This window comes from Canis lupus, chromosome 27 (assembly GCF_003254725.2).
Source record: "Canis lupus dingo isolate Sandy chromosome 27, ASM325472v2, whole genome shotgun sequence".
Lineage (NCBI taxonomy): Eukaryota > Metazoa > Chordata > Mammalia > Carnivora > Canidae > Canis > Canis lupus.
Window position 1 is genome coordinate 25575251 of NC_064269.1, and position 26236 is coordinate 25601486.

The following is a 26236-nucleotide window of genomic DNA, read 5'->3' on the forward strand; positions in this document are numbered from 1 at the left end:
AGTTTTATCTCTAAGTTAACTGGTTTAGACTTCACTGCCTCTGTTATCCACGCCACAAAGCACTTCTCTGGTTCTCAACAGATGCTGACCAGGTGGCCCACAAACGTAACTCATTCCTGATGCTATCTACCTAGAAATAACATCAGATGCCACAGGTTAAGGGTTCAGTGTCACATGACTGCCCTATCCCACCTACTTCAGATGCTGATCACAGTCCAGGTTGTCATCTATGCTTCTGATTGTCTGGCTATAAATCAGAGGTTCCCATGACCCCATTCTAGGGTTGGATTAATTTTGCTAGAGTTGCTCACAGAACTCAGAGAAACACTTACTTACAAGATTATCAGTTTATTATAAAGGATACGGTAAAGGATACAGCTGAAAAGGCAGATGAAGAGGTCCGTAGGACAAGGTCTGGAAGGACCGAAAGCACAGGAGTTTCGGTCCCCATGGAACTGGGATGCACTGCCTTCTCAGCATGTTTACCAACCCAGAACCTTATCAAATCTCGTAGAAGAGTTTATTAGAGCTTTAGTTTCTAATCTCTATCCCAGAGGTTGGTGGGTGAGCTGAAAGTTCTACCTCTCTAATCACCTGGTCTTTTGGGGGACCAGACTCATCCTGATGCTAAGTAGGGAGGTCACACTAAATCACCTTATTAGCATAAACTCAGGTATGCTGGAAAGGGCTAGTTAGGAATAGAAGATACTCCTACAATTTAGGAAATTACAAGGGTTTTAGGAGTTCTGTGCTGGGGACCAGGTGAAGACCCAATCTATTTCTTATTATACTATGCTGCCTATGCTTTCTGCCATAACTCCCCGCTTCTTGGATTCCTAATTTTGCTTGTTTTTCAATGAGGTGAGACTCGGCTTCCAAACAATTTCTTAAAGAACGGAATGGTATAGGGCACAGGAAGGAAAAAGTTTTCTTCAACTCCCTTAGGGTCCCTGACTAGGTCTAAAAACTTAGAGACAGATCAACAGGAGAAAAGCATGTAAATTTTAGTAAATTTTTTAGATATATATGGGAGCCTTTACAAAAGAATAAAGACCAGAAGAAGTAACCAGAGCAGGAAGCTTTTACATCTTTTAGATAAAGAAATAATAAATTTGTGAAGAATTTGACAAGACAAAGAGGTTTGAGCTAGGGGTAGTAAATGGTGAAGAAGTAACTAGGAAAATAAAGATTATCTTACCAAATTTGTTTAAGATTTCTTGGCCCAAATTCCCTATCTTTGGTGATAAGAATATCTCCCTCCTGGCACAGGGAGGGCCCCTTTCTCCTAGGAGATTTCTCCTGGGAAGGGCCAGGATGGAAGGAGGTCAGAGTGACCTTCCTGCCCTTGCTGTTAAGTCAAACTTCTTCAGCTTAAGATATTCAGTATGTCAAGGTACCATATTTTGAGGTAGCATGTCCTGAACCTCATTGGGGAGTATACTCTCTGAATCCTTGCACATATAAAATTGGCTTCCATACTTCGCACTTCAAAAAAAGTTGCCTGGGCATACAATTCTCAAAAATGTTTGAGACTGGCACTATGTATCAAGAGTTGCATACCGCAAAAGTCACTGGAATCAGTAAGATTCATAACGGGTTGTGTAAGGAATAGAGTTGAGAGTAAAGACATAGAGACCTCTTCTCATTTTTTCTGTCCCCCTTCCCCTTCACCCAAAGATACACAGTAGTAGGGATGGCAAGAAGGGGAGAAAATAGGGATATGCTTGGAAGTCTACATTCAGGACACGTAGATGTTTTGGAACGTAGATGAGAAAGAGGTCTTGTTAGGATGATTCTTGAGTCTTGCTTCATACTGGGTTAAAGGTGAATGCCATGCTCTTGAGTGCATCCACCAAACTCCTCCTTCTCTCCCTCATATCCAAGTTTCAATTTGTAGCTGGATCATATCTTCAAGGTCCTTCAAAGTCCCCAAGACCTGGTCACTGTAATTCTGTCAAGTTTAAGGTTTTCAATTCCTCTAGACACACCCCTTTCTTTGACTACTCTCTTTGAATTTTTATTGTACTTTAACTAAATCTCTATTACCATCTATCACGCTGAATTCTAATCGAAAGAATTTGCCTACTTGCTTCTTTTGAACTGGGAGCTCTCAGGGGGCATAGTGTTATATTCAGTTTTGTACCTTCCATGCCTGGCACAAAAATGAAATGAAAGCAGTAGCTATAGGATTAATGATCATTTACACAAAAACTAACACAAAATACGTCCTTTCGCATCAGGGTGTTTGCTCTTCCTGAAAGCGTTTTATTAACACAAACAAACACACAGTACAACTGAAGCTGAATCTTAGGGATGTCTCCAACTGCTTGATCACTCATTCACCAACACTGGATTGTACTAGGCACTGAGCTGGGTGTTAAAACCGCACAGGTGAATGAGAACTTTCAGCCTTGTGGCTCAGGGGCTGACACAGAAAATGAAGGCATCTTACCCCATTATCTTTCCTTGAGATCAAAGCCTACCCTTGAGAGCATACATATTTGTAGAGGAACTTCAGAAGGTAGGCACTGCTCCTCACTGATCTTGCCAGACAGCTAGAAGGAAACCAATGAGTATTGCTCAGTTAGGGTATGTGTTGGGGGGGGGGGAGCGGGGGGAGGGTAGTTACTGCTGTACCAAATGAACTTTACAACCAAGAGCGTGAACATTGAAAAATCAGTTTTATTTTTCAAAACACCCAGAAGCTCCAGTACTATTCCAGGGTAACATTGCCACCAACACCTTGCCTAAGAACAGGGGTCCTCTTAAATTGACCCAGAATGGGCAAAATAAAATTGTCTTTCTATTTGGATTAAATGTATGCAAACGAGAGCGTGAGGGTCCAGAACAAAGATGGGCAAAGTGTTAGAGATAACGGGACCTCTGGGTTGAAGAGTCTAAGCTGGGAGGCTGCAGCTTTGCCTTCGGAAGGTGACCTCCTCCAGGGGGAGGGAGAGCGCGTGTGCACTCGAGCCCTCGTCCTTGAAGGGGATTGAGCGAGCCGAGGGGAGGGGTGGGCGGCGATCCGGCGATCCGGTTTCCAATCACAATAGGCTGCGGGCGGGCGGGCCCCGCCTCCTCCTCCCTCCTTGCGGATCCTGCGCCGGCGGAGACGCGCGCTGCTAACCTGGTCTCCTTCGCGCGACCCTTACAGCCGCTGGTCTCGGGTAGGTGCCCCCCGGGACCCCGGATCCGGGCTCACGGGCCCCGGGGTGGGAGGTGCGGGGGGGCCCTTGCGTAGCAGCCCGCGGGAAAGGGCCCTGCAGGGCTTGTGCTCTCTGGGGCCTTTAGCGCGGAGCATCCGGACTCGGGCCCGGACTCGCCGCCAGGCTGTGGGGCTGCAGGCCGTGCCCTCCGCGGGGGAGCCCGAGGCCGTGACCTCGCCGCCCCAGAGCCCGCCTCCGGCCTGTGCTGTATCCGGGAGGGACTTGGGGCGTTGGCAGCTAAAACCCGGGTGCTGCATGCCCTGGATCCTTTTCCGGAGGCCGCATCCCCCCTCCCCCGCTCCCCGGGCCTGCGGGCCGGACCCCGCGCACGTGCTGGAGGAACTAGGGGCGAGCCGAGGAGCACGTGACAGCTGGCTGACCCCGAGCCTGGGCGGTGGGATCCACTACCCGGGTCGGGGACGCGAGCCCCTGCTTGGGCGGGTGCGGGCAGAGGATGATGCGCGGGTCCTGCCCGGCCCTCCGGGTTTGCCCGGTTTGCTGGGATGCAGAAGGCCTTCGTGGAGACGCAGGCCTGTTCCCCTCTGGCCTCTCCTCCTGATGCCTCGGGAGCTTTGTGTACTTGGCCAGCTTTGGGTGTTGAGAGTGAGGAAGGCCCGGGATTGCCCCTGGGGACCTTCTCCTGGGCGACCTGAGGTTGCTGTCCTCCCTCGTGACCTGCTGCTCCCGGCGCGGGTTGGCCTGTGGGCGGCGGGCTGGGCAAGCTGCGGCCGGGGCCTGCAGGGAGCGGCCGGGGGAGCGAGAGCGAGAGGAATTCGATGGCAAAGTCGAGGAATTCGATGGCAAAACCTGGCTTTCTAAAACGTTAGAATCAGGGCACCGGGGTGGCTCAGTGGTTGGGCGTCTGTCTGCCCTTGGCACAGGTGGTGATCCCGGGGTGCAGGGATCGAGTCCCGCATCCGGCTCCCCGCAGGGAGCCTGCTTCTCCCTCTGCCTGTGTCTCTGCCTCTCTCTCTGTGTCTCTCATGAATAAATAATCTTTTTAAGAAGAAAGTTAAAATTGAAGGATAGTCTGCAAAAAGAGTCTTTGTTTTTGAATTTAAGACACCGGTTCATTGGCTCACTTCTAAGGATTTACATCCGCGGGGCGGGCGGGGAGGGATCTCCTCTCTCCCCCCAGGCGGGGGCGCTGGACCTGCGGGGGATGGAAAGGACCGAGAATCAGAGGTTTTCACCCTGTTTACCATTCTTTTTCCCTGCAGCTAAGCACTCAGATCTTGGCACAGTCCTGCATATATAATAATAGAAAACATTTTCTTCTAATGTCTTATAACTCCTATTAAGGAGAAAAAAAAAGTTTTTTAAATACTTTTCTCCGGCAGGATCTGAAAGAAAATAATGTACTGGCTTGAGCCTCTAACTGTGGTTTCTGAAGTTTTCAAAATTAATTTAGAAGGTGTGTCTGAACAACCAGTCTGTATATAGCGACCATTTCTGGGTTTTGCTTACTGGATTCTATATATAAGGATCTTAAACCAGCCGACGAAAATAAACTTAATGGAGAAAAAATACACAGTTTGTATCTCTCTGTTCAGCAAGAGAAGGGGCAGTCTTCTGATTCTGCTCAGAATGCAGGACGTGTTTGAATTTCTGTGTCAAGCCATTCGTAGAGGCAGTTGCACCAGGCTGCCTATTTTTTTTCTTAGCCTCCGTGAGAAAACTGCAGATGTGCTCTGCGAAATAATCTCTAAATTTAGTTCCTACAGATGGAGGGAGGCAATATTTTTTGGCGGAAAAATAGGTATGGAACAAAATAGTTATTACATAGTTGTGTCCAAATTCAAGTAATTTATTCCAATTTAGAGCCTTCTGAACTCTTAACATACACAGTTTCTAAACTAGTTAACTTTTGTTACTTAGTCCATTGCAGATGAGAAACAAAAAGGAGACTGGAAAGCAGCGTAGGTACAGTGGCTGTGGATGTGAGAGTCTAGCATAAAAAGTAAACAGGAAACTGAAATAATAATGAGTTACAATTATAAATGATACTTAAATGTGAAGAAAAGGTTTAAGTATGACCTGCCTCTCTGTTTAAGAAGGCCCGGCAGTGTATTTTGTGTACTAAGTTGCCATGGAATTGTGAAGTTTCTTTTACAATTCAGTAACTTTTGACATTTTAGTTATCCAGAAAATGTACTTGATTATCTGATGGTACAGATAAATTTGGTGTTACTATATGGAATGTTTTCCGACAGGTTTTCTTTTCTCTTTTCCTTTCTTTTCTTTTTTTCTTTTCTTTTCTTTTCTTTTCTTTTCTTTTCTTTTTTTTAATGGCTGGAAAGAAACTGATTCAAAGGCTGATATTCTCCTAACGTGACTCCTTGAAAGGAAAATATATTAAGTGGGTGCCCACCTTCCAGTTAGTTCCAAGGTACACTAAACGGAATTTAGAGTCATATTTCTGAAGATTTTGCATAAACATTTATCACTATTTTCATGCCACTGTATTTATGAAGTATATGTGATATGTCCAGTACACTGACAGGTTTTAAATGAGACTCAAAGTAGAAGAACCGGTCCCTATCTTCAAAGAGTGATAATAACCATTAGTAGTAGAAATTATACTCATAACTGGCTATTAACTCTTTTAGACCAAGCTTACATATGGGTTAGTCCAGGGCCCTAATTTAGTTTGTGTTGTTACATATAAATTCTTCATGAGGGGAATGGAAACAAGTGAGCTATTCTAAATGTAAATATTCATGTCTTTCAGCCAATAAATGAAGAGCCACAAGACAAAATTGTTACGACTTGTTAAATACTAGCACAGTATCCCAAATTCTAATGACTTCATAGAAGTTTTTTGTTTAATTGATTTCTCCATTAAGTGGGTTACATCGTTCTTTAAAATATATTTGTGTTGGAGAATATCATTAGGCTCATTTTTAACTGCTGTAGTTCAAAATTGCAACAGTAGCATTCTGTGGATTATTCCCATTTGGGTTTTATGTGTGGGTGTATGTATAATGTTTTGATTCTTTTCTTGCAGGGCACAATGGCAACTCTTAAGGAAAAACTGATTGCACCAGTTGCAGAAGAAGAGGCTGCAATCCCAAACAATAAGATCACTGTAGTGGGTGTTGGACAAGTTGGTATGGCATGTGCCATCAGCATTCTGGGAAAGGTATATTTCAAGAACACCATACATGTTAGATAATTTCAGTTTATGTGTACAATCTCTGTAGGCACTTCAGGATTTTATTGTCTTTAAAATATTTTTTTTTTCCTGAACAATTTTAAATAAGTTATAGACATCATGACACTTCACCTTTAAATATGAGAGCATGTGTTTACGGAGTATGCTCTCCCTACATGACCACAATAGAATTGCTGCACTCGGGGAAGTTAACATTGATATAATACTATCCTCTAATGTATAGTACCTAGAGTTAAAATTTTCCCTGCTGTTTAATAGCATTTATTTATTTATTTATTTATTTATTATTTATTTATTTATTTTTTTGCTTAATAGCTTTTTATATCTGTTTCCACCTCAGTCCAAAATCATATTTTATATACTTGTCGTATCTCTTTTGTTCTTTAATCTGGAACTATTACTGAGCTTTCTTTGTGTCTCACATCATTGATATTTTTGTAGAGTGCAAGTCAGTTATGTAGAATGTCCCTCAATTGATGTTGGTTTGATGTTTCCTTGTAATTAGGTTCAGGTTAAATTTTTGGGGTTATGACTAGGTGATGGGATCACATCAGGAGGCATGAGATGTTCAACTTTGTCTTAATATCAGTAGGTGCCCAAGACGCCCTAGGTTGAAGTGATAGGTGCATGATTTCTCCATTGTAAAGGTCCTTTTACCCTCTATCATTAATAAGTAACTTGCACAAGGGCTTTGCGAAGTGGTGGAAATGACTTCTGAGTCCTTCAGAGTACATTCCCTAATCGGAAATAAATTCTCATATAATCAGCAGTTCTCAGCATCAGGAGATTTAACACTGATGTCACGCTGTTAGCACCTTCCACTCCTGCAGACTTTTCTCCTGGTATACCTCCACAGGCTTCTGGCTTGACTACTACGTACGCCCCATGTAGGTCAAGCTGTAGTTTTTTTTTTTTAGTCTCCAAGGATTTTAGAGGAAAGAGGCCCCTTTTTTTGTTTTGTTTCTGTTTTTGTTTTCTTGGATTTTATTTGTTTGGGCAGCCTGGATGGCTCAGTGGTTTAGTGCCACCCCAGGGCTTGATTGAGAGAGAGAGATCACAAGCAAGGGGGAGGGGCAGAGGGAAAAGCAGCCTCCCCACAGAGTGGGGACACCCCCCACCCCTCAATCCATGTGGGGCTTCGTCCCAGAACCCTGGGATCATGACCTGAGCCTAAGGCAGATGCTTAACCAGCTGAGCCACCCAGGCACCCAAAGAGCCCTTTCTCATTTACCTCACTGAATTGATTCCTTAGGCTGCTTTAAATGTAGGACCCTCCCCCCTCAAAAAAAAATCGCTGCTTTGCCTTCAGTAGAGTACACTGTTCCTTTGTGTCATGTCTGAAGGCTGCCCAAATAACACCTCGCCAAGCAGGTTTCTGTTTGCAAGTTTGAATTCTCAAGGAACTAATTTTAAGGTCTTGACTGAGAAAAAGCTATCAGAGAAATCAACTATGATATCAACAATGAAGGTTTTACTCTTTTGCATTTTTTTTTTCTAGCTAGTATTGACCAGGGGCTTATTTGTAGTAGCTGCTTCCCAGATCATAGGGAATCACAATTTAGTGTCCACTGTTCATGTCAATTAAAATGAAAAATATTCCAGCTGACGTTTCTTTTAAAGCATTTATTGAATGTATACCATAGTGGAAGTGTTTTAATAAAACCCTTCATTTTAAACAGCAACCTCAGAATGGGAAGTGTTCATATCCTGTTTTCAGATGAGGCGGCTGGCTGGAGTGTAAAGAGATTGAGCAGGGCAGCCCGGGTGGCTCAGTAGTTTAGTGCTGCCTTCAGCCCGGGGCATGATCCTGGAGTCCCTGGATCGAGTCCCACGTAGGGCTCCCCACCTGGAGCCTGCTTCTTCCTATGCCTCTCTCTCTGTGTCTCTCATGAATAAATAAATAAAATCTTAAAAAAAAAGAAAAAAGAAAAATATTGAGCAGCCTGCCTCCAGTCACACAGCTGAGATAGTAGAATTGTATTTATTTTTTGATATTTAATTTTATTTTTTAAAATAAACTCTGCCCCCAACATGGGGCTCGAACTCTCTACCCCGAGATCAGAATTGCATGCTCTATCACCCCAGCTAGCAAAGCACCCCAGTAGAGCTGTATTATGAACCCAGGCTCTGAACTCTTTAATTATAGTGACTCCAGTTTCTTTTATTCTAAGATAGTCTTTAGGCAGTTAAAAACATCAAGGTTTTAGTGACACACTAGCTAGAGATATTTCTTTTCTCCTGCAAATCTCAAAATTTAGACTTTTCAGGAAACTACATCTAAGCTATTGTGATGCTATAAAGAATACTTCTGTGATTTTTACTGTGAACTTAAAATTGTCTTCGGTAAATAAACTTGTGACTGTGCCTACAGTTATGTAATACTTTGGCCCAATTCAGGTGCTGGAGAGAACAGACCCTGCTGCTAACACAGTAGGAATCTTCCAATTTAGATGCTTTGAGGGATTGTCTGCCTTGCTCAAAGACCATCTTACTAATTAAAAATGTTCAAATCTTATTTTAATGGATGAGGATTAAAGTGTTTCAGAATTATTCCTTATTAATATTTGGGGATTATAAACCCTACTAGTTTAATAGAGGAAGGAGGTGTTTATATATTACTTCATTTACTCCTTCCCAAAAATTGGCGAGGTATTGTCATCTATGTATTACTGTTGGAAAGAAACAGCCTAGAAAGGTTAATAAGCCACTTGGTGAAGATCACAGAGATAGTAAGGTCCTTATCCGGTCTTGGAGTCCATCATTGGACTGGTATGCTTTATAGGGAGTACACATTGCTTTCTGCCCGGGAAATGTGCCAACCTGGGGCATCAGAGGTAGGTTGAGGAGGCCCACACCTTTGCCAGGTCTGAGAAGGCAACTGAGGCCCCTAGTAGGGTATGCCATCACTACAAAAAAAAATTATCTTTTGTTTCTCATGCCCAGGCTCCCCAACCTCATTGTCTTCGTATGAAACATAGTGAGCTTTGATAAAAACTATAGCTCCTGTACTTAAACATTCCAGTAGTTTCATAGGACACATAGATGGCATGTACATCAAAATCCAGGACTTCAGAAATGTCTCCCTGCCTGTCTCAGAGCAAGGTGGTGGAGTGCACAACCCCAGGGGGCTCTATTTACATACTTTCAGCACCTTTACCATCTCTGACTTTATCATGTGCCATCTCCCCTACTTCTCCAAAATACCTAGCTCATTTCTGCTTAAAACCCTTTTCCTTACATTTTCTTTCACCTGTGAAGTGCTACCCTAGGCCATCAGAGTTGATTTCTTCCTCTTCATATCATAACTTTGTAGGCAGGCAGCCCCTGACTGTCCAAGTAAACTTCTTTCCCAGGAACATTAACATTGCCCTGCCTATGGTCTTTATATAGTACGGCCACTATCAGAAATGATCTTAAATTATTTGCTTAACTCCTCTTTTTCTAGAACATTCCATGAGAGAAGAGACTTGGCTGAATTTGTTCCTAATTAGTAGAATAATTACTAATAAGTATGTATTACATAAATGCTTCTGCTATTCCTAATAACTTATTTTTGTCAAATTTTGATCGTAGCTTTTCCTTTATCATGATTTCTATTGCTAAGTAGGACTCCTACCCTACTACCCATCACAGGCTCTGCATTTTAGCTGTCAAGAGGGGGCTCTAAATATCAACCTCATCATGTTGTCAGGGGCTTACAGAGCTTTCGTGAGAGGTTATCATAAACTAAGTCCAGCTTTCTTTGAGTATCTATCCTCACTTATGTCAGCTAACCTTGTTCTTGTGGTTACAGGCACAGCGTCAGTCTTTTAGGAGCAGTGTAATTACAGACCTATTGTCAAGTAGTTTTAGCAGTGCTGGACTTGGCTTGAAAGTAGGACATAATAAAATTTGGTATTTGTACAAGAATAGTTAGATTAATAAAATGAACTAAAAGCCCAGAAAAAGGCCCAAATAGTATTTAATAATATGATAGAAGTGAATAGTATCTAATAATATGATAGAAGTGGCATTCCATAAATTACTAAACAAAAGGTGCTTGTCCGTTTAGTTCAATATTTGGAAAAAGTTACACTTTTTCCTCCCATAAAATTTCATGCAGAATAAACACTTGGATATAAAAATGCAGTGATCAGATACTATAGCATTGGTGGCAGTAACTTATTGGCTAAGAGAGTCATGGGGCAAATAGGGCCATGTCTGGTCCACGTGGGACTTCAGATTAAAAGATATTTTGTTGTATGTTAAACAAGTGGTCACATTCAACAGCGATGTCCTTGCCTTCTACCCAACCTTGTCCTTCCTGCTTTTGCAATTAAGCTTTGCGGTTTCAAACTATTTTAAGTATATTTACAGTGTAAGTGGATTCACAGGCTTTACAATACAGGTATTCCCTGCTTTTTGAAAGTTCGTTCACTTTGCTTTTACGGAAGACCCTCATTAGTAGCTATTTTCTCTAATCAAACGAAATCCCAAGAGAATTTTCCCTTTTACCGTGAAAAGGTAAAAAGCAAAAAAGCAGTCAGAGTTTATTTTATCACAGAGGCAGCACACACCCCAAGCAGTGAGAGTGGCCCCACCAGATGACTTCCCCAGGAAATAGCTATATACTTTCAGCGTCTCAGGAGCTTTGAACTGCATGAACATCTGTGCTTTGCCTCCGGTTTATTTTGTGCATCTGTTAGCAAGATGTGTCTTAAGGTATCAGATAAACCGAAGTAGGAGAGGTTATTTTGGAATCTGAGAATTCTCAGAAATTTCCCACATAAATTAATGGTAATTGCTGCTTCTGCTCTATGCCATTTCTGCTTACAAAAGATTTGATAGGAACATTCTACTTTAGGATAGCGGGGGATACCTGCGTAGGAACTACAGAAGGAGATTTATTTCAGTCAAACAACAGTGCTGACACTTAGGCACACATCTTCTGTGTTGCCTACCTCCGCATTTGGAGGATATTCAGTCGTGCAGATGCAGCTAAATTCAGTGCGACAGTTTTTGTTTTTTTTTCCCCAAGTGTTGGATCTCTTCCTTCTCTACCAGCTGAGGACGCACTTCTCAGCCAATTCTCCACACCCACTGGCTGAAACAAAAGACAGGATCTGAGATCCTGTGACATCCTTTTCCACGTAAGCCTGAAATTGTTTTGCCATGCTGACTTTAGGGACACAGATGTTATGTTACTAAAATAAAAGTGATATTCCTATTGCTCGGTACCTTGATGGGATGGGATGGCTATAATTAAGTTATAGTGTCCTAATTGAGGGTTTAAAAAAGACAAATACAGGTTTGTGTGTTCTTGTCAGAGGCTGCAGAGGGACAAAACCATTTAAAAAGCATCAAAACCTGTTTTAAAAGAAAACTTGTGAAAACAAGTGCCAATAGTGGATATACAAAGAAATGAGAAAACCGTGGCTAAGTAATCCCCAACTTGCAAAATGGTCATTGCAAAAGTTTGCAAGTAAATCTGTTGCTTGGAGGTAAATGCACATTTGGAGGCTAGAGTCTCAGGAACTCAAAGGCAAGCCTGTTATCACTCACTTCTTAAGACTAGCGAGCCACTGGGATTCTAGGGACTAGACAGTGCTCATCCCATGGCTCCTACAAGGAGCAGGACTTGCCTTGGCTGGCAAATTAAAGTAGGTCAGATTTTTTTACTGGCTTCATCTTCTGCTGGTCAGTGCCTTCCAGACACCTCCTGTTCCACCCTCTACTACTCTACCTTTTCCTTGCAAGTGCCTTCTGAACCCAGTTACCTACCCTTTCCCCATCAATACTCCTCTCTGATATGACTGATCATGCCATCCTTAGGAGAGGCATCCTCATTTTTAAGTGGATTTCCATATTGATATATTAAGCTAATTATTTTGCCAATAGCCTTAAAAACAGTAAAGGCAAAGACTAATGATATTTCAACAAGAGGGATAACTATGTTTTGTACATTTTGCAAATTACGAGTTTCCATAAGATAATGGAATTTCAGAGCCGAAAGGATTTTTGGCTGCATCTAGACCGACAACCTCCCCTCCCCTTATTTTTACAAGGAGAGATCAAGTGTGTGCTTAAGAAAGTACTCTACATGACTGATAAAGGGTGAACCCAAGGCTTTGTTTTCTCCCACTCTTTCTGTAGAGATATAGAGGACATATGAATAAAACATTTTATATACAGAACATTTTATAGAATATGTAGAATTATGAGTCTAGATCAAGATTAAGTAGTATATTTGAGATTTAGACTTGTATTTTGAATGAGTGGCACAGGGTGACAACTGGAATAGAAAACTGGAGAAGTTTGGGATGACACAGAAGAATCTGCAAATCCCAGACCCTGCCATCCATAGGATACCCCTTTGCCCATCAAGACATTCAAGTTGGTTCTATCCAACCTGAGTTCAGACTTCAAACTGGGCTTTAGAGCCTACTATGTGGTCAAACTATTGATGGTTTAAATCAAATCTGCCTTCTGAAAAACCCTCCAAACTGGAGGTGATTTCAGGGATGGACACTGCCTAAGGTTGATTCTGAGTCTGGGTGAGTCTTCACCACCCCTCATTAATGGAAAGGCTTGTATATCCTGAGAACACTATTGAACTGTTGGTTTCATGAGGAATCGTTGTCTTACATATTCTTAAAGTGATTTGTAGCATGTTAAGTATCGTGATAATTAAATCCTAGTTGAGTACTAGAAGATAAAATTTAGAAAAATCAATGTGTTTAATATTAATAGTTCATTCAAGACTTTCTCATGCAGTTGTTTAAAGAGCACACCTAACTCCATGATAAAATTCTCAGGGTTTTTAACACTTGGTGCTTATCCATTTAAAGGGTCTTTGTTGTTGGGGGGCACCAGAGGGGCTCAATCAGTTGAGTGACTGACTCTTGGTCTCAACACGGGGTCCTGATTTTAGGGTCATGTGTTCGAGCCCTGTGTTGGGCTCCACGCTCAGCTTAGAGCCTACTTTAAAAAAATAAATAAATAAAGGTTCTTTGCTGGATTGTGAGCCGGGGTGCCTTAGAGTGGCTTAGAGTACTAACCCTTGTTCTTATATTTCTAGTCTCTGGCTGATGAACTTGCCCTTGTGGATGTTTTAGAAGATAAACTCAAAGGAGAAATGATGGATCTACAGCATGGGAGCTTATTTCTACAGACACCTAAAATTGTGGCAGATAAAGGTAGTTACATTTCATGCCTAAAGTGATCTAATCATAGATGCCCTCACTCTATAAAATTAGTCTTCCATCCTGGTGAATCTAGTATTGGTGGTTTTTCTTTCCTTCTCTATCCAGTTCATCCTCGAGGACAAACAAGTATCGCCTCTGTAAACTTCCCAGATGATTTCCATACATTTGACACATGACATTTTAGGAAATTATATCCTAATGTTTGATTACGTGTATCTGAGAACAAGAGTGTTTTAGACCCCCAAAAAATATTTGTACAAAGTAATTTGAGTGCTTTGAAGAAACCAAAAAAAAATTCATGTTCTAGCTGTCTGTTCTAGATTAGCACATTTATGCAGTGATAACCATGATAGCAGGGCTGTGTCTAAAGCTAGAAATGTGAACGTCAGAATAATTTCTGCTATGACTACTGCTGGCTATTATTGAGTTATTAGCATTCTGTGTACTATGAAATTTTTGAATGTCACATTTTACCTCATTTTCACAAGAAAGGTGTGAGAGGTAGGTCTTAGTACCTTCAGTGTTATGGGGAGGAAACTGATAAAAGGTATTAATAACTATCAAAAGTCACATAGCAATATTGTTTATTTTTTTAATTGTTATTTCTTAAGATTTTATTTATTTATTTATGAAAGACAGAGAGAGGCAGAGACATAGGCAGAGGGACAGGCAGACTCCCTGCAGGGACCCAGATGTGGGACTTGATCCCAGAACTCCGGGATCACAACCTGAGCCAAAGGCAGACGCTCAACCACTGAACTACCCATGTGCCCCAGCACTAGTTAATTATGTGACTCATCTGTAGCTATTATATCTGATGATCACATCAGGTCATAATATCTATATTTTGGGAAGTGACATACTTCCTTGAAGGGGAAAAAAATATATTCGCCAGAGAAACTCAACTGCTGAAAGTAAATAGGCTTCCTTAAAATATTGAGTATTAAAAATGAGTTTCTGGCCAAGAGCAAATGCTTCTTTGCCCTCCTTCCCTTTCATGGGTTGGATTAACATTACAAGTCTACAAGTGTCCTTAATTCTCTTTTTCTGTTGGAGGGCTGCCTGTTGAACTTGGGACTCATGGTTTATGTTTTATCAAATTAGTAGCCATCAAAAGTCAATAGCATTTTGAATTTGTTAGCCAGAAACATAATTTAGGGCCTTCTTATTTCCTTGGTCTATTCTCTGAGCCAGTTTTATGGTTGGATTATTTCTCTGTGACTCAGAAAGGAAGATGTCATTTCTTTTGAGAAGAGCGTCACACTTCAAAACCTTATAATACAGAATTCTTGCCTATGTAATTCTTACAGTATGTAATGCTTATATAAGTTCTAAAAGCTTATGGATGTTTAGGTTTCTGGAGCATACCATATATGATATGTTTTGATGAAGAGTTGTATTTAAAGTACTTTTTTTCTCCCTCTCCTAGATTACTCTGTGACTGCCAATTCTAAGATTGTGGTGGTGACTGCAGGAGTCCGCCAGCAGGAGGGAGAGAGCCGCCTCAATCTGGTGCAAAGGAATGTTAATGTCTTCAAATTCATTATTCCTCAGATAGTCAAGTACAGTCCTGATTGTATCATAATTGTGGTTTCCAACCCAGGTATTTAATTAACAAGAATGTCTTAAGGTTCACCCCTGTTAAGTTAAATGTTTTGGGTTTTATTTTATTTCTGTTGTTTGGCTTTTAAAGAATCTGTCCTAAGATTTAGTAGCAGAAGCAACTCTTGTGTCTTGTTATTGGCTGCGAAAGAATGGTGTTTGCAAAACAAATGGCTGAGTCCTGGGCCAAATGTTTAAAAATGTGAGAAGAGTTATATATAAAACAGTTGCATCTGTTTGTTTCATCACTTTGTTGTAGAGCCTAGAAGCTTTTTAAAATTTTCTAGGAAGATTATCCTGGGGTGTATAATGAAACATTTAAACGTGGCTTTAATTTGTAAGAAACATTTTAGCAAATTTGACCTTCTGTTGGCCAAAAATGTGTATTCTAGTGGCATTGAATTTGAAACTAGTTTTAAAAGCCATTAATCAGTCCAGTTTGAAAGATAGAAATAGACTGTATCGATGGACAAATAACATGCTAATGCCAAATGTTAGAGCTTAAAAGTTGCTTTTGTTGCTAAATCAACATTTGCAGAATAAACATTAAAACTTCTGGTTCGAAAGCATTGCACTATTTAACCTAAACAGTCAGAATTCATTCTCTATTTCATACTTCTTTTGTCTATAATTTGCCACCAAACATACTATTTATTGGTGAACATAGTAGATACATTGATAAAACTGATTGTCTCCGGATGCTGGACATAGAGGAAGATTGTGAGTAAGAAGCAGGGGGATCCTTACAGTTTGTGGAATATTGAGAATTGGGAGCCAGCAAGGACAGAGATTCTTTCAGTATTATTTTCTGCAGTCTTGGATTGGGGGTTACTGAATAGTTAAATCTTTTATATGAAACTTCGTGTAAATACATAGTGGCAAATAGACTTGGAATAAGAGTGACAAATAGCTGGCACATATGAAGTTGCTGTATCCCCTGCCTAAGGCAGACATTAACTCATTATACAACTTTCCAGGTATAGCTTCAAAGTCTTAACTCTCCAGGAAGTCACTCCCACTGAATCAAAGTTGCCAAGGAAGAGCTTTATAATCCCCAGTCCAAAATGACCTTAAAATATCTTGACTAATGTGTATATTTGTGTGGAGGTGGAGATTGCAAGATTAACCTCTTGCATTCCCTGAGTGCATGTTTTCTCCTTTTGACGGTTATAGCCTAAGAGTGATGTGATCCTGTCTAGACCAGCAAGTTTTATTCTGTGAAGTCTCAGGGCTGTGCCACACCAGAATAAAGGTTCTATCATAGAGGTCCTTTCATTAAATACAACAAAATATAAATCCCCTTGTATTATCACAGTTTCTTCCTGAATGGTATCTCGTGCCCATAATTAGTAATTTAATAACCCGTGGCTTTTGGGTTATGATGATAGCCCCTACCGTCATGGAACATTAAAATCGAGAAACTTATGTAACCATAGGGTCTCTTACATGCATTATTTCTTAACTATGTAAAGTCACAGTGTTTATGTCTTTCTGGCTGTATTCACATCTCAGACTGGACAAGTTGGGGAGGAAGAAGCTAGGACACCTGCTAATTGCCATAGCAGTTGGAATCAGTTTTGATTTACTCACATGTATTATTTCTAAATGTTTTAGTGGATATTCTTACATATGTTACCTGGAAACTAAGTGGACTACCCAAGCACCGTGTGATTGGAAGTGGGTGTAATCTGGATTCTGCTAGATTTCGCTATCTTATGGCTGAAAAACTTGGCATTCATCCCAGCAGCTGCCATGGATGGATTTTGGGAGAACATGGTGACTCAAGTGGTAAAGAAAAAAAACCTTAATATTCTGATGTGTACTTACGGTGTTATTTTTGTCATTCTGAATGTTTTGTTTTTTAATTTAATTTTTGTATTCACATACTTCACATTACAAATAAGCAATTTGTGGGAAAATACCTTGATAGTAACTAGGTAAATATGTATACATTCTTCATCAGTTTTTTGCCTGCTATGTTTAGGATCTATCGATAATTCTCAAACAAATTCCTACTGTGATAGTTGTCAGACACAATATTCAATCATTTCTGAATATTTATTGAGTTCCACTGTAAAAGAGAGCTTTCTGTTCACCATTTATGTGTTCATTTATTTATATGTGGACTCAGATTTTTATTTTATTCAACAAATCTTCTTCCACTATAATTGTAACACAGACATTGTCCCAGATTTGTCAAGTAATAGGCTCTTCAGACTGGCACCTGGGTCTTTTGACATGTCCCAGAGTTTCTTGAGCCCGTTCCTTATCTCTAGGACAATAAAGTGCACCATGTTGGTGTTATATTTCCCATTTCTCTGCACTGGACGCATCTCTTTCTCCAATGAGTCCTGTTTACTTCTAAGAGGAATGGCGTTTAGGAACCGAGATCTGGACATAGGTGTGCTCATGCTCCTGGTATGTCCCTGCTTCTAGTTCCTTTCAGTGGATGGAGGTATCATACCCATCATGTTTATTGAAGGAGAAATAAATTGGGTAACAAAAGCTTTTACAGTAACCAGTATCCACTATTCTATAGTGTAAAATAAATCTTGCTTTAAATGAAACCTGATATGGGGGCACCTGACTAACTGGCTTAGTTGGTAGAGTATCTGACTTTTGATCTCAGGGTTGTGAGTTAAAGCCCCATATTGGGTGTGGAGACTACTTTTTAAAAAAAAGATAAAAGTAAATGAAATCTGATTTTTACTAAAGCATTAATAATAACTATCAATCACTTAAGTAGTAAGAGGCCATTTGGTAAATATCTCAAATATCTTCTTTAGGAATTTAAATAGAATTGTTGGGCATAAATCAATCATTGTAAAAAGACCAACATTAAAGTTATGTTATATTTTGATTTCTTTTGTAATGCTTTGTTTTGAAATAGTTAAGGGGTACCTAGGTGGTTCAGGTGTTGGTTTAAGAGTTGGTTAAACATCCAACTCTTGATTTTGGCTCAGGTCATGATCTCAGGGTTGTGAGATTGAGCCCCATGTCAGGGTCTGTGTTCAGCATGGAGTCTTACTTGTCCTCTCCCTTTGCACCTCCTTACCCATGTGCACGTGCTCACTCTCTCAAATAAATAAATAAATAAATAAATAAATAAATAAATAAATAAATAAATATTTTGTTAAAGAAAGAAGAAAAACAGTTAAAATATCATTTATTTAAGTTAATATTTCTGTTTAATGGTGAGCCTGACTGGCTCATTCAGAAGAGCATGAGCCTCTTGGTCATGAGTTTGCACGTAGAGATTACTAAAAAAATAAACTTTAAAGACATTTTAAAAAATAAATTAATATTTCTTTTCCAAACAATTTTATGTAATAACACTTATGAACAATTCTGGTTATGTAACTCTTAAGCCTGTTTGTTAAACCAAAATACATTGAATAGGCCAATGTGTAAAACTATCCATTTTAATGTTAACAATAAGCTTTATTCTATTAAATTCATATCTGTCCTATATTCAAGGAGCTGTTTCCCCCTAAAAAGGTTTAGGTGTAAATATTTTTTTGAATTCAGTGAGAGTGTGTAATGTGGTTTTAGTAAAGAGTTTTCTATGTTAAAAGAATTTGGTCTTAAAACTATTGCATTTGTTCTTGTTTATATAATGATGCTATTTTTCTTTTTTTTGGCACATTGTTCCACTTCATTCAAGAATTCCTAATATCCAAGGATTTGTTTGAATCTATGTCTTATATATAAAAAACCGTCACAGTGTGCAGTATGCAGTGGAAGTTCAGCCAACGCTAGTTATTAAAATTGTACAGTGATTAGAACCACAGATCTGGAAGTAATATTATGTGTTCTCTAGTTTAAGGCTTGCATTATAATGAAAGAAGAAATGAGACAAAGCAGTCATAATGGCTAATGGCTTGTTAAAAATCCTTTAGCTGGGGATCCCTGGGTGGCTCAGCGGTTTAGCGCCTGCCTTTGGCCCAGGGCGCGATCCTGGAGTCCTGGGATTGAGTCCCACGTCAGGCTCCCTGCATGGAGCCTGCTTCTCCCTCTGCCTGTGTCTCTGCCTCTCTCTCTCTCTCTGTCTCATAAATAAATATATCTTAAAAAAATCCTTTAGCTAATTAGTGGCACAACTACAACTAGAATCATGTCTTCTTTTTTTTTTTTTTTTAAGATTTTATTTATTGATTCATGAGAGACACAGAGACATAGGCAGAGGAAGAAGCAGGCTCCTGGTGGGGAGCCAGATGCAGGACTTGATCCCAGGACCCCTGGGGATTACAACCTGAGCTAAAGGCAGGCACTCAACCACTGAGCCACCCAGATGTCCCTAGAATCATGTCTTCTGACTCCTATCTAGGCTACTATTTACTCATCACTGTGTCATTTTTTTTCCAAAACATCTTTTTTCCTATTTCCACATTGACCTGTATTATGTACATGAAATGAAAGAAAATTAAACCATACTCAACCCTGACATGATTATGTAGATTTCAGTTTCATCAAAAGCCATGAGAGTACCCATATTCCATAGTTTTCTCAACTATTAGCCTGAATTCACAAAAGTTGTGGATTAAAAGTGGATCTTATTTGGCCATGGGCAGGTTTGCCCTTGGTAGCCAGTTTCAGCTATACTGGACTTGACCCCATGCTTCTGCTCCTATTTCTTGAGTTTACAGTGCTCTCTTCCAAAGGTCTCCAAGGAGCTCTACTTATTTTTCAAGGTCCAATGCAAATGCCATTTAAAAAAAATTATATATTTATTCATGAGAGACAGAGAGAGAGAGAGAAGCAGAGACACAGGCAGAGGAAGAAGCAAGCTCCATGCAGGAAACCTGATGTAGGACTCGATCCCGGGACTCCCGGGACTCTAGGATCACGCCTTGGGCACTAAACTGCTGAGCCACCCAGGGATCCTGCAAATGCCATTTTTTGTAGCCCTTTCTGATATCCCTTTGCTCCTCAAGTAAATGGATTGTAATTTATCTTCATACCTCTGTGATAGCCCATCTCATTGCTTTAGTTTCCTTTGCCTGTTTCTTCCAGTAATTTCTAAATTTAGCCACAGCACAGAACATATCCTTATTCATTTTTGTACATCTACATTTTCAATATATACTTTTGGCTGGGTAAAAGGTGTTAAGAATAATGGATAAGGGTATTCTGATACATGGAGCCCTCCAAAAGATACAGTTGGTGATAGAGAACACCTTCGGTGTGCCTCTGGGGCCATTCTTAGAAGGAGACATTTGATTCAGTTAAGACCAGAAAAATTCACTGTGGTTACCTGGAGTTTCTTTTGAGAGATAGATTGGACTTGGGGCATGAAAAGAGATGACTGAGTATATTTGGATTTTAGATTTTATCTTTTTTTTTTTTTTTTTACTTCACTCCAGAAAAAAGGGATTTATATAAGGAAAATGAGTAGGAGTGGAGTTAAAGATTGCTCAAATTTTAGGGTAGTCGTGAACTAGAAACCCTTGTGATTTCAACAAGCCCAGAGGGAGGCAAAGAATTTCATATTCTTTGTAAGTATGACACAACAGTTCTGTTTTGCACCAAAATGGTTGAAAGTTAAAATGTCAGATGTGTGGCTATTTTGAAAGTACATGCCAGCCTTTAGGGGAGTAGACTGGGTCAGTTGTCTTTGGAGCAGTTCCAGCAGGTATTCAGTAACTTGCCTCAGAGGTAAAATCTGAACTAAGAGAATAAAAGATTTTTTAAAGTAGTGTCAGAAATATGAAATGTTTATCCTCTTTCTCCAGTGGCTGTGTGGAGTGGAGTGAATGTGGCAGGTGTTTCTCTTCAGGAACTGAATCCAGAAATGGGAACAGACAACGACAGTGAAAATTGGAAGGAAGTGCATAAGATGGTGGTTGAAAGGTAAGTAGAAGGAGGCTTAAGATGATTAATTTTTTTCTAAATTTTATTTCAATTCAGTTAATTAGCATAAAATGTATTAGTGGTTTCAGAGGTAGAGGTTAGTGATTCATCAGTCTTACGTAACACCCAATGCTCATTTCATCCTGTGCCTTCCTTAATGTCCATCATCCAGTTACCCCATCTCCCCATCCCCCTTCCCTCCAGTGACCTTCAGTTTGTTTCTTATGATTAAGAGTCTCTAATGGTTTGTCTCCTTCTCTGATTTCATCTTGTTTTATTTTTTCCTCTCTTCCCCTATGATCCTCTGCTTTATTCCTTAAATTCCACTCAATTTATGATAATTGTGTTTCTCTGATTAACTTATTTTGCCTAGCATAATACACTCTAGGTCCAGTCACATTATTGCAAATGGCAAGATTTCATTCTTTTTGATGAATGTGTAATATTCCTCTGTGTGTGTGTGTGTGTGTGTGCGCGCGCGCGCGCGTGCACACACCACATCTTTATCCATTCATCTGTTGATGGACATCTGGGCTTTTTCCATAGTTTGGCTATTATGGATATTACTGCTATTAATTTTATCTAGATAAAATTATCAGTGATTTCCATGATGGCCACCCACTCAGATAAACTCTTAATATAGTAAACATGCAGCTGTTGTCTACTTCAACAGATAAGACGAACTTGACTGGTCAAACCTACCATACGAGTCCCCCTAGGGTAACCAGATATTTTTCTGGAGAAATCTGTTTGTATAGGGAACAGGAGCAAAATATGGAATTAACAAGTGAGAAGGGCTTTCAGATTGCCTCTTACTGATGAATAGGGTTGACTTGCATAGAACCTGGACACTATTAGTTTCATAATTACCTAAAATAAGTACTTACTGATAGATTGCTAAAAGTGTTAAAGCTGTGCTATATTTACCTCTCCGCACCCAACTAAAGATATCTCTCTTTTTTTCTTTTTCCTTCTTTAAACTCTTTTGTACTTTTTTTAAAACTGTTTTTAAACTCCTCTCCTTATGACCTTAATGCATATAAAATAAGGTATCATTGTGGAATGAGTAAAGAATATGGACTTGAATTCAAACTATGACACTGGTATTACAGAAGCCATAAAGTTGAATCTCAGTTTTGTCCCTTCTGAAGTCATATGGTAATAGAATTATTACGAAAATTTAGTAAAAACACAGACATAATGCTGCTGAGTATTCAGTAAACATCGGCTATTATTTGCAGAGAATTGTTAAAAAAAAATTTCTCAAACATGGAATTGTTTTGCTTAGTTTAAATGTATTTATTTTTTTCTGGAATTTGACCCGTGCATAGAGATAAGATTGTTTAAAAATGTGAGAGGGTTCTTAGCATTTTGTTAACTTAATCCCTTTGCTTTAAAATGAGAAAACTAGGTCTCCCCAGGTAATGTAACTTGCCTAAGGTCTTCTAGTCATTGATAGCATTAAATCCCAATTTCCTACATTCTAATTTTGGTTACTCCTGCTACCTCTTAAGGACCAAGGGCTTTGTGGATTTCAAGGTGTAAAATTTATGTACAGAACATTGTCAGGCAAGGTAGATCATCTTCACTCTGCTGTTAGATTAGTTGGTCATCGTAATTTAGGTGACAGTAGTAAGTAGGACCTCAAAATCAAGGTATATTTTGTCCTTAGAATGTGAACATCTTTTTATTTTCATTGTTTCCTGATTTCATTAGTAATTTTGGAAATACTCATGTATTATGAATATGAAGATTGGTTGGAAAAAAGTATGTTTCTACCACTGTAGCTTTTATAAATATTTATGCATATAATCTATTTTTTTAAAGATTTATTTATTTATTTTAGAGAGAAAGAGTGAGCACTGAGAGGGGCAGACAGAGAGAGAGAGAGAACCCCAGCAGACTCCTCGATGAGCTCAGAGCCTGACGGCAGGGCTTGATCTCAAGACCTAATCATAACCTGAGCTGAAACCAAGAGTTAGACTCAACCTACTGCACCACCCAGAGGCCCCTCAATAATCTATTTAAGTTCATCATAGCATTCATGTAGAGCCCACTAGGTAGTATTTCCAACTGTAAATGTTTTAAATATATGTTAATTTATTTAACAAACTTATAAAATAGATGTCCTCACTTTATAGGAGAGGACACTGAGATAAGAAAGGTTTACTGAAGATTACACAGCTTAATAAGGGAGCAGCAGCCAACACAAAGAGTCCAGTTTTAATAACTATTGAGTCTGATTTCAGTGAGCTCTTTTATGATTTTTTTTCTTAGTGCCTATGAAGTCATCAAGCTAAAAGGATATACCAACTGGGCTATTGGATTAAGTGTGGCTGATCTCATTGAATCCATGTTGAAAAATCTCTCCAGGATTCATCCAGTGTCAACAATGGTGAAGGTAAGATAAACTGTTACAAATATAATTTCCGGTATTCTATTCTGTGATTAGATTTAAAGAAGGACAAGGTGGTCTCAGTCTACTTTTTTCTGAATCTCAAAGTTTTGTGAAAACTTCTCTCTTTTCTCTCTTGTATACGGTGGCAAATTAAATATTCACTCTGAATCTTTTTTAACACATTTTCAAAATATGTATCATATAAATAAGTATTAGTTTTATTTCAAGTTGGGGTATTAAAGTATAGATTGTCCTTGATATAGTACTTGATACCTTAGTAAATTTAGTTCAGTTTAACAACCAGGAAACTGGTGCCTGGGTGACTCTAGGTTAAGCATCTACCTTCAGCTCAGGTCATGATCTCAGGGTCCTGGGATCAAGCCCCAGTCAGGTTCCTCACTCAATCAGGAGGCTGCTTGTCCCTTTTCCTCTGCCCGTCCCCCTGCTTGTGTTCTTTCTCTCAAATAAAATATTTAAAAGAAAAAGCTATGAAACACTGAAATAGAAATTGGTTATTTTTCAATAAAATTAAGATTGTATTAAAACATTATATAAGATAACTCATTTTCCATAAGTCAGGGGAGGAAATATAAGGGGAAAATGCAGTAGATTTTTAAAAAACATGCAAAAGAGAACAATATAGAAGTATTTGGTGGTAAAATGTGGTGTCAGGTGTATTTGGTTTTGTTTTTTCAAGCACTATAACAAAATTTTAAAAAATAAGTATGGAAAAAATTGGATAATTGCTGGGTCTTGGAGTACATATTTGGAATTTATTGATCTCTGCTTTGGTGTGTATACAAAAATTTTGAACTAAAAGTTTAGAAAATAGCAGTGCTTGGCTGGCCTAAGTGGAAGAACATGTGACTCTGATCTCAGGGTCATGAGCTTGAGCCCCACATTGAGTGCAGAGATTAGAAAAATAAACTTTTCTAAAAAGGCATGAAAAATGTATTAAAGTAACTTGTTTGATATAATTAAATAATCCAGTTAGTTGCATGGTTAAATTGACTCTGAATAAATTTACTGCTTTATATAAACTGGTAAATTCTGTGTTTTGGAAATTATGCTATTTTTCCGGCAGTTCTTGGATGTTGCAAAGATCTTGCTTTTGAGTGGCTTCCAACATTTATTCTGGACCTCTTGGATAGCTACCACCTGAAATTCTCTCCTAAACAAAAGAATTTTTTAAAATTTAGGATTTCATAAAAAGCAGCCCATTAAGAAACACATTGGAATGCAATTTAATTTGAAGACTTAGATATTAAGTTTTATTAAAGTATATCCAGGCAGAGATGTATCAATAAGTTCAATAAAAAAGTGTTACTTTCTTATAAATGTCTAGCTTATTATAATGTGTTTTTGTATATTCTGCATATAAAATCGAATTCAAAATGTAAGTATTTGGAAAATATGGGCCTATAAGTGTTGAAAATTAAAGAACGAGTTTGTTCTTACCATATTTCCTACATTTCTTTCTGTTTAAACATGGAATCTGGTCATTCTTATCTATGATTTCACTTTTTTTTTTTTTTTAGATTTAATTTATTTATTAGAGAAAGACAACATGAGCATTGGGAGAGGCAGAGGGAGAAGCAGACTTCCCACTGAGCAGGGAGCCCAATGTGGGGATCCTGGGATCATGACCTGAGCCAAAGGCAGATGCTTAATCAGCTGAGCCATTCAGGCGCCCCTATAATTTCATTTCTTAATCTAATTGTTTCTCTTGTTCTGGCAGGGTATGTATGGTATTGAGAACGAAGTCTTCCTGAGTCTTCCGTGTATCCTGAACGCTCGGGGCTTAACCAGTGTGATCAATCAGAAGCTGAAGGATGATGAGGTTGCCCAGCTCAAGAAAAGTGCAGATACCTTGTGGGATATCCAGAAAGACCTAAAAGATCTGTGACTTCTGGCTTCTAGGCTGTAGAAATTTAAAACCTTGATGTAATTAACTGTGAGCCTTTAGTTTTTCATCCATATACATGGATCACAGTTTGCTTTTATCTTCCTAAATATGTGAATCTGGGCTCACAGAATCAAAGCCCATGCTTGGTTTAATGCTTGCAATATGAGCCTTGAACAAATAAAATTACCTACCGTAGTGTGCTTCTATTTCCGGGACTCTTTCTTTAGTGACTTCTGAAAGATTTCAGTCAATATTTCAAATAATTCTTCACCCGTCATAAAAGGCCCTAAATTCTATCTATATTCATCCTTTCAAATAGCACATTCTTTGTCACCGCATATGCCATGATTTTGTTATTGTCTTGAGAATATGATTACCCTTTTATTTTTAAAGACATTTTTTAGAGCAATTTTAGGTTTACAATAAAATTGAGAGGAAGGTACAGTGATTTCCCATATACCACTTGCCCCCACACATGGTGGTTTCAACATCATTCATCAGAATGGTACGTTCGTTACAATCTATGAAACAACATTGGCATGTCATTATCACCCAAAGTCCATAGTGTACATCAGATTCACTCTTGGTGATGTACATTCCATGGCTTTGAACAAATGTATAAGCAACATATTTCCACCATTCTAATGTAGTGTTAAAAATATGGTGATTGTCATAAACTTGTTTCAGTGCAGGTTATATCACTGATTAACTTATTTGAGGCAAGTTACTTAACCATTCCCAAGCCTCAATAGTCTTATCTATGAAATAGTGATAACTAATTAGTTATAGAAGGTGGGGGAGAGACAAAATATTCACCAAACAGAAGTTACTCTGAGGCTAGAACATGAAGGAGGTGACTCCATACAGTTTACAGCTTTATTCAGGATAAATTAAGTCAGGGGATCAAGAGGAGGA

General features: G+C 39.2%; 1 protein-coding gene across 9 annotated transcripts; it reads left to right on the top strand.

The window, feature by feature from the left end:
* The first annotated feature begins 2925 nt into the window (after nt 1-2925).
* Nucleotides 2926-25527, top strand: LDHB (lactate dehydrogenase B). 9 transcript variants are annotated; one of them, XM_049102244.1, is made up of 9 exons: nt 4546-4620; nt 5507-5595; nt 6214-6348; nt 13439-13556; nt 14995-15168; nt 16782-16955; nt 20900-21017; nt 23295-23418; nt 25154-25527. In XM_049102244.1, exons 3-9 carry the CDS (start codon nt 6220-6222, stop codon nt 25319-25321), a joined length of 1005 nt encoding a protein of 334 aa, XP_048958201.1. In that variant the 5' UTR covers nt 4546-4620; nt 5507-5595; nt 6214-6219; the 3' UTR covers nt 25322-25527. The 9 variants fall into 9 exon arrangements, with proteins under 9 accessions (XP_025311104.1, XP_048958206.1, XP_048958203.1 ...); XM_025455319.3 differs by lacking the exons at nt 4546-4620; nt 5507-5595 and adding an exon at nt 2926-3167; XM_049102249.1 differs by lacking the exons at nt 4546-4620; nt 5507-5595 and adding an exon at nt 3006-3167 and having other exon boundaries at nt 23295-23412.
* The last annotated feature ends 709 nt before the right edge of the window (nt 25528-26236 follow it).